A 13,025-nucleotide genomic window follows, 5' to 3' on the forward strand; every position below is an offset into this window, starting at 1 on the left:
CAGTCATCCAAAAATTATTAAACCTGAAAGGAACATTTGCTGGTTTTTGAACATGCTCAACAGTAACCAAAATGTGGGAATGGTTAGAAGCCTAATTAGTAAGAGTAAGTTGCCTAGAATCACCAAATATCTCCAACTAGTCAGAAGTACAAAAACTTCCATCTAACATTGATAAAACATTATCACTTCGTCGATGGTTTGACCAAGTAAATTTTCGACCCAAAGAAGGCAGCTCCAACAAATTATAAGCGTCCACCATAGCTTGAAAATCCGCCGAAGATCCCAAATTAAACCTTCCTGAGCCCTTTCATTCAGAAGACCGTATGATAGCACTAAAATACCCCAAAACAACCCACAGCATACTAGAACATAGATGACCAGTCAATTCCAACCACAATCTTTGGCTATCAACTCTAAAACAACACCCATGCACCATAAAGAGGCCAAATTGAACCCCTTTCCAAACAAATTGCAAAGATATTTGTTGATCAAAGAAACCAAGAACCACTAGATGAGGCAATTCTCGCTTCCAAAAAACCCATAAATTTGATTCTTTATTACTACAAAAATTATACACGAAAGTTGAAGAGTATCCTAATTGATTAAGTAATAGAATTGGGCACTTTGACACCTCCACCTTTGGTTCAACAATATAGAAAATGTCTAGTTGATGAGTCGACAACATAGACCTTAGAGCCCTTCGACTAGCTAATATACCAATTCCTCTAATATTCCAAAAAAATAGATTCATAGGAAGAGGTCAGTGAGCTAAAGAAACCTCCCCATCAGAGACGCCAGCTTGTTTGGTTCTTTCTCTCAATAAAACAGAATCAACTTGATACAATAGTAGGGTTGTTTGCTCTAACCTTCTTATTTTTCCTTGGGCGACCAGACTTACGACGGAGAGAGCCACCCTCCATTTGATCAGGAAGAGAGCTTGAAGGAAGAACTACTTCCAAAAGCTGTTGGTCATCCATACTGGAGTGAACGACCAAAGTAGAGCGTTCCAAACCATTTGAATTTTGTTGGGCCCCACATGATCCCACTTGATGCTCAACCAACAGATCATTATCTCCATTCAAATTTTGTTGGGCCCCACATGTTCCAACAGAGCAGTCCATGCTACTTGAAGGATTTGTAACCAACTTTGAATTCAATTCTTTATTCAAAAAATTTTGAATTTGAATAAAATCCGTTCCAAGTGAGAGAGAAAGACTAGGAGAGGAGAGCTTACCCAAATTTTGCTGGACCAACTGATCATCATCTCCATCCAAATTTGGTTGGGCCCCACATGATCCCACTTGATGCTCAACCAACAGATCATTATCTCCATTCAAATTTTGTTGGGCCCCACATGTTCTAGCATAGCAGTCCACACTAATTTCTTATTCAAAATCTTTTGAATTTGAAAAGGATTTGTTCAAAGAGAGAGAAAAAGCTCAAGAGAAGAACTCTTTCCCGACTCAACTACCACATCAAAAGGAACCGCTCTATTGGATTTGAATTTTGAATTCAAATTAGAAATTGAATCAGCCGAATCTTCATTGGATGAATCTGCTGAAGCCACACTGACATGTTGTTGAAGTGAGGTAGGAGTCTGCATTCTCACACCTGCATTAGGAATCCCATCCACAGTAGGAATTTATGCTGAAACGCTTGAAGGCTACACCTGTAACTCATCCACCTTTGAAGAGAATTTACAATGAAGACTCAAATGGCCTTCCCGGTTACATAGAGAACACCGCTGAATACCATCCTCAAAAATCACCTTTTGAAGAAAACTAAAAACTCGATAAGTCCCTGGTTTAAGACGCTCGATTTGAACCTCATTCTCATGAACAGCATCAACCTCCAATTCGATCAAAACTCTAGCATAGTGTGACCAACATATCCTTGATGAGTACTTCTATTAAGAGAAATGGGGCGAACCACAGACTTTGCAATTAAAAGAAGCACTTTCTCATGCCAATACTAAAGAGGTAAATTAGGGAAACGAACCCAAACCAACTTACCCGCAAGTTGAGGAGAATGGATATTAAAATCTGGTCGCCATCACTGAAAAAGAATGTAATGCTTACCAACATTCTAGAATCATCTGCGTCATATCTCAGTCATATTTGCCTCACTATGAAACTGAAAGATGATAAACCATTTCCCCAATGAATGCAAGATCGCCCCCTTAGACAATTTCCAAGTGCCCCTAGCAAGCTCTCGCAATTCATCCATGGTTGTGATGCGAAAATTTGTTCTTCCAAGCAAAGAAAACCGGGATTGATTTCGTTGTAATTCGTATTCCTGTTGTGGGATTACAATCCTACAAAACTTTCTCGCCTGTATAGGAGGAAATGAATCAATCTCTGGTAAAATCGAGATCCCCACTACTCCTGCATAAGAATTTTTCCCACCTATAGTGGAACCAACACCATTGACAGGCACCTCAAGAGGCTTCAACCGCAAGAGGATGGATTGCCTAGGCACCCCCGAATTCCCTAGATCTTCTCTCTCCTCCATCCAATTCTTCTCCCCTATTCCTCCATCCTCATATCACTACTTCTACTTCAGCTTTAAAAATTAGTCTTTTTGCAGATATTCGGGGAGCACGCAATATATTTTCATTATCGTCTTGAAAAATACCATCCAAGCCACATTTCCATGGACTTTCCACCAAACACCCATCATTATTTAATTTCACACCAGCAACATCATCCCCAAACACCTTGTGCCATGTAATATTTTTTTATAAAAAAAAAAGAAAAGAGAAAAAGACTTCAGTAGTAAAGCTATGATTTAATAATAGTGAAAAGTAAAATCAATATTTGGATGTTCACTGTTCAGAGAGTCAGACTTAAAAGTCTTAAATGTTATCAGACAGTTTGAGCTTTCAACCAAATTCCGTGAAAGGTCCTGCTTCATGTGTCTGAATTCTCAAACGGTGATGACGTCCTTAACTTCATGGACTGCAACATCAATAACAAAAACGAAGTGTGCACTCACTTTCTCCTCCTCTGTTTCTTCTTCTTCTTCTTCTTCTTCCAATCTTCCAAAATACCATTCGAATTCTTCACCATCAACTCCCACTCGTCTCATCTGTCGATGCCAAAATCTCAGCAGTGACCTTAAATTCGTCCTTCATGATGCCCTGGATGATTCTGGGATTGACACCAAAGATGCTCGGGTGAGCTTTTTTCCTTTCGTCTCTCACTCTCTGGTTCTCCGTACGTAATCTGTTCGATTGATGATTTGGTTGGTTTGATTAGCAGAAGGCGAGAGATGGCTTTTGGTCTCAGATTCAGAGGTTATCTAATTTAGAGAGGGAGACAAGCATTTGCATCAATAGAAGGGTTGACTTGGCGAAAACAGCTTTACTCATTGGTGCCGAAGATGATTCGATCGTATCCCACTCTTCGGTTCCTCTGCCTGTTGATTCCTTTATTGAAAGATTGGACAATCTTTCAATGGGTTATTGCTCCCTCTACAGCTCCTCCTTTCGATTTCCGCCGGAGGAATTCTTTGCCTGTATTGAGAGATATTTGTATGTTCAGAAGGTATTGTTGCGCGTTCACTCTGATCTCCTTTCTTTTGTTCTAATAATAAATTGTGCATGTTACTGCATAGGCTGTGATTGTGTTTTGCTTGCTCAGTTCTGATTGAAATCAAACATATATGGAACAGGATTTCTAATTGACATTTTATGTGTGTGGCTTAATGGCATATTTGAGAGTGATCACCATTACTTATCAATATTGATATAACTCATTTTTTAGAATTGCGAATAGTAGTATTCTGTTACTAACAGGCATACAGAAGAGCAGGGCAATTGAGATTGTTTGTGGTAGATGCCATGACTTAAAATTAGTTGTTAGTAACTTTTGCATGGACTATATCACTTGTCTGGATGAGATGATGTTCAGAAGGGAAATTTTTTGGTGAGATAGAGCACTGATATTTCAACACACATGAGGCAGGAGGAATATATTCTGATACCCTCCACCATGTGTGAACCTAGAATTAAGTTACCATAGTAATTTCTAACAGGGAAGGGCTACATAAGGCATCCACTCTCTTCTGTCCATATGAATTGCTTTAATTCATACCTGAAGCCAGTACATGGGCCTGACACGCATTGATAATACATATACAGAGATAGGAAATGAAAAAATAAATAAATAAATATTTGGGGTGCTTTCACTAAGATATATATAGATATTTATATATTCTCCTTACTTTCCTTCCATTGGTCATCTCTTGGATAACAGACTACAAAAGCATCATTGAAGAGTTCTGATGTAAGTTACTAAGAAGCATGAATGTGCAGGACTTCTGCTAAGCATAGTTTGCCTTTGGGTTTCTCCCCATCCAACCCCAATCAACACCCACCCCCCCTATTTGTGCATGTGTGCCCTCCAACCAATCTTTCCCCTCTTTGACATGAGAATCACTCATAAAGCCATCTCCACATTTTGCTCCCCCCTTTTCTTCATAACAATTTATAGTTAGCCAATTCATCTAAGATCTATAGTTACTTTTTCCTCACAAATATGAGAATGATGAGTGGGAAATGTCTTTAATCCAACTTCATAAACAAAGACAAACTCTACTCGACAAGGAAATGTCACTTAATTTAGTTACTTACCAAAACAAAATTGTTTTTATTGTCTGAGCGGCATTTTTGAGGAACCTCAAGTCTTTCTTCGTTCTCCATAATACTTATTTTTACTTATACTGGTTGGGCATGTCTTTTAGTCAATAGGCAATAAGTATAAAGGGTTAAGCTATTACTTGATTTACTTTAGGAAAGCTTAACATTTCATTATCCTTATTTTCTTGTTGATTGACAATTTGATGAGATAAATTAGGGAGTTCAGAAAACATCTAAACCTTAACTTACTATCTGTTTGTCCACTTCAGTTTTCAAATCCCATCTTCCAATAACTGCAAAATACTTGACTAATCTTAATGTGGTTCAATTTTTCAGGAATTTCGAAGAACAAATATCAGAATCCAGGCAGAGCCACGGGCTTTATATCTCCATTCAGTGTGGTTTTTCACCTGTTCTTTTCTGTTTACCTTTTATAAGAATATCAACTTTACAGTGTGGTGTGGTTCATTGAATTCTAAATTCTTTGAACAGGTTTTGACACATCGTTCAGGTTCAGCTGTTATGTTGACGCTCATTTACTCGGAACTTATAAAAATGCTACGGTTATGGGGATTTTTGAATTTTGATGTAGAGATTTATTTCCCTCACGATCTTGTCAGTCATCCTAAAGGTTATTGTAAACAGAGAAGCAAAGAATCTGATCAGCCACACATAATGACAACACAGTCCCTCTTGGTGGCGGTAAGCATGGATCGGTTTTCTGTTGTTTTTATCTTTTGGAATCTCAGTGATCTTGATTGCTCCATCAGTTAGGATGGGTAACAGTGAAGAACAGGTAGAAGAATAGTTGGAGAAGACATTGGTTGAAGAAGTTCAGAGGAGATGTAAAAGATGAGAGAAATGTTAAATTCAGTATCATGGGCATGAGAGTGGGAACTTTCTTGCCTATTTTCATTACTAGCATCTCATAAAGAGAATCACAACTACCTTTTGGGGAGTTTAAAAGGTAAATAGTAGAAAGCTGATATTACAACTTAAGCTGAAATAGACTGGACAAACTGCACTTTATTACATTTAACACTCTCCATCAAACTGGAGAGCAAATGTCAAGAATTCTCAGCTTGCCTGGGAGGGCACTGAACTGGTGTGAAAGATATCAGACAGTTGATCATCTGTCTTTACAAAAGGAGTATAGATATATGTGGAGTCAATCTTCTATTTGATGAAATGTCGATCCACTTCAATGTGTTCTGTCCAATCATGTTGGGCAGGATTATGAGCAATACTTATGCTGCCTTGTTGTCACAATAGAGTCATAGGTTCTAAGAAATCAAACCCCAACTCTTTGACCAACTTCTTCAACCAGATAAGTTCACATTCTCCATGAGCCATGGCTCAAAACTCTGCTTCAGTATTGGATCTGGCTGCAAGAGACTGTTTCTTGCTCCTCCATGTAATGAGGTTTTTCTTACCGCAAAGGTACAGTAACCTGATGTGGATCTTCTATCTGAAACTGAACCGGCCCAATCAGCATCTGTAAAGCCTTTGATCTTCAGATGGTCATGTTTCCGGGAGAGGAGTCATTTTCTTGAAGACTTTTAAGTATCTTATGATGTGAGAGACAACATTTAAATTGCTATTTTGGGAGCATGCATAAACTAGCTTGCAACTCCAAGTACATAAGTAATTTTAGGTCGAGCTAAATGCATCAACTTGCCAACCTACCTTTGGTATTCACCAACATCAAGGAGAGGAGAGCAACAGTCTTCACTAAGTTTATGGTTTTGATTCAGTTGGAAAGTTTGGTGCTATGCAATCCAACTTCCCTCTTTCTCTCCACAGATCCAACACAAACTGCCTCTAGCAGATATTGATGCCCATTTTGACAGTATATCACGGGACCAAGGTCTTTAATCTCAAACTGGTTGACCAGATATGATTTCAAACTACTAATGTCAGCCCTATCATTCCCAGTGACAACCATGTCATCAACATAGAGAATGAGATCTGAGCTAGAGTTGTTTTCTCTTTAGATGAACAATGTATGATCAGCTTGACTGAGAGAATAGCCATGTTTCAAAATATCCTCTAAATCTTTCAAACCAGACCTTAAGAGATTGTTTGAGCCCATGTATAGCCTCTTTTTAGGAGGCAAACTTTCCCTTCAGCTGAAGAAACCTTGAATCTTTTAGGAGGTTGCATGTAGATTTCTTCTTCTAAGTTTCAATGAAGGAAAACATTCTTGAAATGTAGTTGGTACAAGGGCCAACGCTTATTGGCTATCACGAACAAAAGGGCTCTAATTGAGTTATGTTTGGCAATGTGATGTAACCTAGGTTGGACCCCCAAAAATTGGGCCCAAATAAACCAGACCCAAAAAGGTCACTTAAAGCTAGCCAAATACCCCAGGGGTATTTTGTCATTTCCCCCTGCCTTTTTAGGGTTGAATATGGGTCTAGTTGGTGATCTAGTTTTATATTTTTATTTTTGTTAGTCAATTTTGAGTTGTTTAAGAGTTTCAGTTTAAGCTGGAGTAAGTTGGCTGTGATAAGGTTTGTTGGTTGGTTGTGATAGGGTTCCTTATCCAAAGGGATCTTAGCTTTTAGAGTTTGTTTGTATTTGAAGTTGTTTAGTTAAGTGTCCTAGCAAGATTCCAATCTAAGGATTGAGGTATTGTGGTAATTTGATTCCGTTTTGAGTGTTTTGGTCAAGAATTGGGAACCTTGTCTATTAGGGATTCCCAACCCCAATCAAAGTCTTTTATTTTTAGGCTATAAATAGCCTCTTCTCACATTGTAATATTCAGCTTGATTTGATAAATAAAATTATGATTTGAGAATTGGCAGATCCCTTGGGGTGACCTGTGGCTGGGTATTTGCTATTATTTCTGTAACTCTAGTTATTCAACTTCAAGTGTTTAAGCATCCAATCTCAGCAATCAAGTCCACAGAAGCCTTCAAGCTTTCGACGAGCAGCCTTCACCCCTTCTCAGCAGCCCCAAGTAGGTACAGACACTTCCCCACCCCTTCCCTCTCCCACCTTCCCTAACCCTGTCCCTGCTGCCGCATCAATCCAGAAGCACCCCCACTCCCCACAAGCCCTAGAAACCCCTCCACTTTGCTGTTTCAGACCCTTAGAAGCCTCCCCACCCCCTTTTGGTTCTCTGTTTTGATAGGAAATAGGAAACTAGAAAGATTGCAGAATTTCCTGCACTTATTAGAAGACTTTGAGATCCTGAAAACCCTAATTTCTGCTATCAATCATACCCAATTAGTGCTGGTTCCTGTCTAGAGGATCCTGGTTGTTAAACCAAACCCTGGGTTACATTACAATGAGAGCGAATGTCTCTCTGTTCTCAACCCCATAGACTTAATTGCAGCCTTTGGCAACTAATCCAGTTTTGTATCTTTCATTGTAGCATCTGATTCGTACTTGATGGTTAGACCCATCTACACCCTGTAGGAACTCTTCGTTTGGGAAGATCAACAAGTTGCCAGGTACCACTTCTTCCAGTGCTCACATTTCACAAAAAATGGTTTCCCTCCACTTCAGGTCAGACACAGCTTCATCAAGATTTTTGGAATGGAGAATGAGGAGATAGAAGTAGAGAAGCCTAGTAGCCTACACCCACAGGAGATATAGCATAATCAGAAATAAACTTGGGTAAGGGTTTAGTATAGGTTCTCTTACCCTTATAAATAACAATGGGAAGATCCAACTCAGAAAGAGAGTGAGGTATTTTACCTTACGCGAGGAGTGGAGACTCAGGATGTGGACCTGAAGAGGGAGCTTGGCAGGTCTTCAGCTCCTTATTGTTCTTTCTCCTATAAACAGTATGATAATTGTTGAAGTATACACACTTTGAGATATTTACTGTTCACGGTATTGTTCACGTGACGTGAACATTATAGTATGGTTTTTTGTTCAGGTGAACAGTAAAATCTGTTTGTACTGTTTACGTGAACAGTATAATGCTAGTGATGCTATCGTACTTTTTATTTCTAATGTAGGAGTCTTGCTACACAAGTTTGGGAGTTTTTAGAAAGCATAATTTCTATTTTGGTGTAGTTTCTATTTTCAAGCCTTTCTATTTTAATAGCTAGGAAGTTACTAAAGCTGTAATTTTTTGCTTCCTTTTTCTAGAGGACAATTAGTTGTCTCTCAATTTGTATTAGATTCATTAGAAGCTATAAATAAAAGGGCTCTGTGATTCTAGACTTTTAAGCAAGAATCACATGCCTCTTCTACTGGTTCTTCATCTCTCTTCTCTTCTTCTTCTTCTTCTTCTCTCTTTTCTCTGTTCAAGTTCAACTGATGTTCTGATTATTTAAAGCTTGTTTTCTAACATGGCATCAGAGCAAGTTTAATCAACCTAGGGACTGTTTTCTCTCTTTTGGCTGCCTAGTCTTTTATTCTTCTTTTTTCCTTTTTCTTATCTAGGGCAGCCCCAACCTTCGCTGTAGTAATTGTGAATGGCTGTCTTTCTTCTTTGATTTTTGAAGTGCCAAGTATCTATGTATTAATACTACAAAAAGGGCCCCAACCTTTCGGGATATGTCTACCTATTTGATTCAACTGAGGCTGCTACTACCCTGTTTTTTTGTGCAAATTTGAAGTTCGATCTGCACTATATTGATGTCCTGGGATTCCTCTTGATTCTTGCAAAGATATGCCCATAATTCGGATTGCAAGACCTAAGTATTGTCTTCCATTGTTTGTACTATAAGTTTTGTTGCAAGTCGTATACTAGTACCCCTGTTTCATTGAATTTCTCTCTTCTGAAAAATTCTGCTGCTACTGTCTTGCTTTACTACTGTCCTTTACCTAACTACTTCCATTGTTTATTTCATAATCAAGTTTAGCCTTCTTTTTATCTAATACTTCTACAAAGACCTAGAGGACTACTTTTCTTTTATATCAAGATCTGTTAGAGTTTCAAATCTAGCAGAAGTTTGCTGCTATGGTCCGAGATCTGATATTCTTTGCTACTGCAACAACTGTTATTGCACTTCTTCTGAGTGGATTGCTGCAGCGACTACTGCAATTCTCAGATTCCAAGCTGGTTCAGTAATTTTCTCCTGATCTAATTTGCTCCTGCCCTATTTAAGGGTTAGTGGTGGTCCATAATTTTTTTCCCCCTGGTGAACATGACTTTGTCTTGTTAAACGATTTACTACTGATTGATCAACTTTATTGGTGAATAAGCACTACTCTATGGCTGCTACTTTTCCTTCTTGGGTTTCTTTTGTGCTTATACTTTAAGATGCTTGTCACTGGTCATCATTAATTGTCCACGTGTAATGCTACACGTGAGGGTGAGAATGGTACTTTATTTTATATCTACTCAAGATGTGCTAATGGATATTATTTGTGAAGATCTTTGTCCTCAACTTATGGCATTCTACAACAATATCATTACCTATCTTTACCTATATTGTCTTTTACCTAACTACTTGGTCCGTAGTAACCCATACTACCTTACCTACTTGGTCCGCAGTAATTCATACTATCTTTTACCTTGCCTACTTGGTCCGCAGTAACCCATACTGTCTTTTACCTACCTACTTGGTCCGTAGTAACCCATACTACCTTACTTACTTGGTCTGCAGTAACCTATACTACCTTCTACCTTACCTACTTGGTCCGCAATAATTCATATTGTCTTTTACCTTACCTACTTGGTCTGCAGTAACCCATATTGTCTTTTACCTACCTACTTGGTTCGTAGTAACCCATAATACCTTACCTCCTTGGTCCACAGTAATCTATATTGCCTTTTACTTATCCATACTTTACCTACTACTTGCCTTCTTGCGAATCGTTTATATGGACATTGGAGTTGTAATTTTGAAGATTTAGTATGGATATGTCTCCCTACTACCGGCATTATGTGGATGGTGTCTTTGATCCTGCTATACTTATGGACATTGGAGTTGCAATTTTGAAGATTTAGTGTGGATATTTCTCTTACTACCGGCATTATATGGATAGTATCTTTGATCCTGTTATACTTATGGATTTTGTTCGTCTTCAACATCGTTGATTGTTCTTATTATTGGATGGTTCTATTGACATGAAGAATTAAAGTTTTTTTTAAGTTGGTGTTGATTATCTCCTGGGTGAAGTTTTCTCAGTGTTTATTGACGTTTGCCATTACTACACGATTCAAGATTGGTGTTACCTTTCAAGTTTATTCTTATTGTGCAAGCTGAAGTTTTCTTTGTGTACACTCCAGCTTGAGGGGGAGTGTTGAAGTATATACACTTTGAGATATTTATGTTCACGATACTATTCACGATACTGTTCACGTGAACAGTAAAGGTATGGTTTTACTGTTCAAGTGAACAGTAAAATCTGTTTGTACTATTCATGTGAACAGTATAATGCTAGTGATGCTACCGTACTTTTTATTTCTAATGTAGGAGTCTTGCTACATAAGTTTGGGAGTTTTTAAAAAGCATAGTTTTTATTTTGGTGTCAGTTTCTATTTTCAGAACTTTCTATTTTAGTAGCTAGGAAGTTACTAAAGCTGTAATTTTTTGTTTCCTTTTTCTAGAAGACAATTAGTTGTCTCTCAATTTGTATTAGATTCATTAGAAGCTATAAATAAAAGGGCTTTGTGATTTAAGACTTTTAAGCAAGAATCACATGCCTCTTCTACTGGTTCTTCATCTCTTTTCTCTTCTTCTTCTTCTCTCTTTTCTCTGTTCAAGTTCAACTGCTGTTCTGATTATTTAAAGCTTGTTTTCTAACAATAATCCTTCTTACTACAAGTTAGTACCACCTGAATTGTCCACATCAGCCTACATTTCCCAATGCTAAATGCAAATGGGGAAGTAGGCAAAAGCAGGATAAAAGGAACAACCTCTTCACTCCTTGGCAGGTCTTTGGCTCCTGGTTGTCCTTGCCTGTAAAAAATGTGACAATCCTTCTCATTTCAAATTTCAGTTCCACTTGAACTTGAATTATTCAACAGTACCCCTATGGTTCCCAATGGCAAATAAAATTGGGGGAGTATGCATGGCTGGAAGAAAAGGAAAAACCTCTTCACTCCTGTGATTCTCCCCTTGGAGAGGATTTTGAGGACAGGAATTAAAGGGACAAACTTAAAGAAGGTGACATCTTTAAAAAGAAGATGTCAATCAGAAGAGTGATATTAACACTTGCTGCCCTTAGAACAGGAGTAACACTCAAGGAACTGAGGAAGATACAACTAAGAGATCTGTGGTCAAGCTTAGGCTGAGAGGATTTATTTACATGGAGATAGAATACACATCAAAACACCTTAGAATGAATAGAGAATGAAGGAGAAAGAGTTTCCAATGGAGTTTCAGAACCAAGGAGTTGAGCAGGCATGGAACTGACTAAAAAAGTAGCAACAATGAGTGCGTCAGCCCAAAGAACTTGAGGAACATGCATGCCAAACAAGAGATTCGTGTGACCTTAGCAAATGCTATTTTTCCATTCAGTCGCTGCATTTTGTTGTGGGTGTCAACACAAGGAATCTAGCTTATGATGCCATGACCAGTAAAAAACTATTGTAACCCCTCATACATGTATGCACCACCCTTATCCAACTGAACAATTTGAATTCAAGAATTAAATTAGGTGTGAATTAACTGACAGCAGTTAGTAAAGGCAGCACACACATCACTTTTTGTTTCATGAAGAAAGTTCAAGTGGACTCTTAGTTGTCAAAAAAGAGAAGGGAATAATGATAGCCCAACAAAGGAGTAGTGGGAGCTGGTCCTCAATCATTAGAGTGCACATTCAGCCTGTATAGAAAAATTAATATCCTTTCCTTCTCAGGCCTAGCATCCCCCCCCCCCCCCCAACAAAAAAAAAATTAAATCCTCAGCTAGGTTGCCTCTCCTGGGGACCCCACTCATCTCATCCTCCACCTCCAGCCATGCTGCCAACCCTAACCTGGCCTTACATTATGTTAAGCCCTCCACTGCTGATTCGACAACCATTGTCATTTGTCCCTCAACTAGTCCCACGACCATCATTCAATGTGGTTCTAGCCTCACTCATGAAGCGATGAAAAGCACTGGGAGGCCTTAAAATCTACATGATTGACTCCGGAGCATTTCTCTTCAAGATTCCAAATGAAGTTGTTAGAGCTAGAGCTCCTGAAGGAGTCCTATGGTCGGTAAGCAAAAAAATGATATTTCTTTGCCAATGAGATCCATAGGTGCCCTTAGGAAAATTGACTTCAAAACTATTCCCTTCTGGATTGCTTTCCTAGTTTGCCACTAGAATGTCGGGAACCAGATTGCTGGAGTAGTATAGGCTCTATTACTGGTAAGCCTCTATATATGGATGCTCAAACAAACAAAATGGAGAGATCCTTTTACACAAGAACCTGTGTCGAGGTTGTAGCCACTAGACCCCCACATCTTTTTGTTTTGGTGAAAGATGAATA

General features: G+C 38.6%; 1 protein-coding gene across 1 annotated transcript in view; it reads left to right on the forward strand.

Moving 5' to 3' along the window:
* Window positions 1-2,828: 2,828 nt before the first annotated feature.
* The window catches only part of LOC149001922 (uncharacterized), a 37,470-nt gene continuing 27,273 nt past the window's right edge, over window positions 2,829-13,025 (forward strand). The window contains exons 1-4 of the mRNA XM_089136184.1: window positions 2,829-3,175; window positions 3,261-3,545; window positions 4,976-5,035; window positions 5,132-5,341. Coding sequence (XP_088992310.1) covers window positions 2,912-3,175; window positions 3,261-3,545; window positions 4,976-5,035; window positions 5,132-5,341 — 819 coding nt within the window. The 5' untranslated portion in view covers window positions 2,829-2,911. The remainder of the gene's footprint in view (window positions 3,176-3,260; window positions 3,546-4,975; window positions 5,036-5,131; window positions 5,342-13,025) is intronic.

The sequence above is a fragment of the Hakea prostrata genome, chromosome 10 (genome assembly GCF_041222555.1).
Source record: "Hakea prostrata isolate BN-2017 chromosome 10, UWA_Hpros_2, whole genome shotgun sequence".
In the NCBI taxonomy this organism is placed as follows: Eukaryota; Viridiplantae; Streptophyta; class Magnoliopsida; order Proteales; family Proteaceae; genus Hakea; species Hakea prostrata.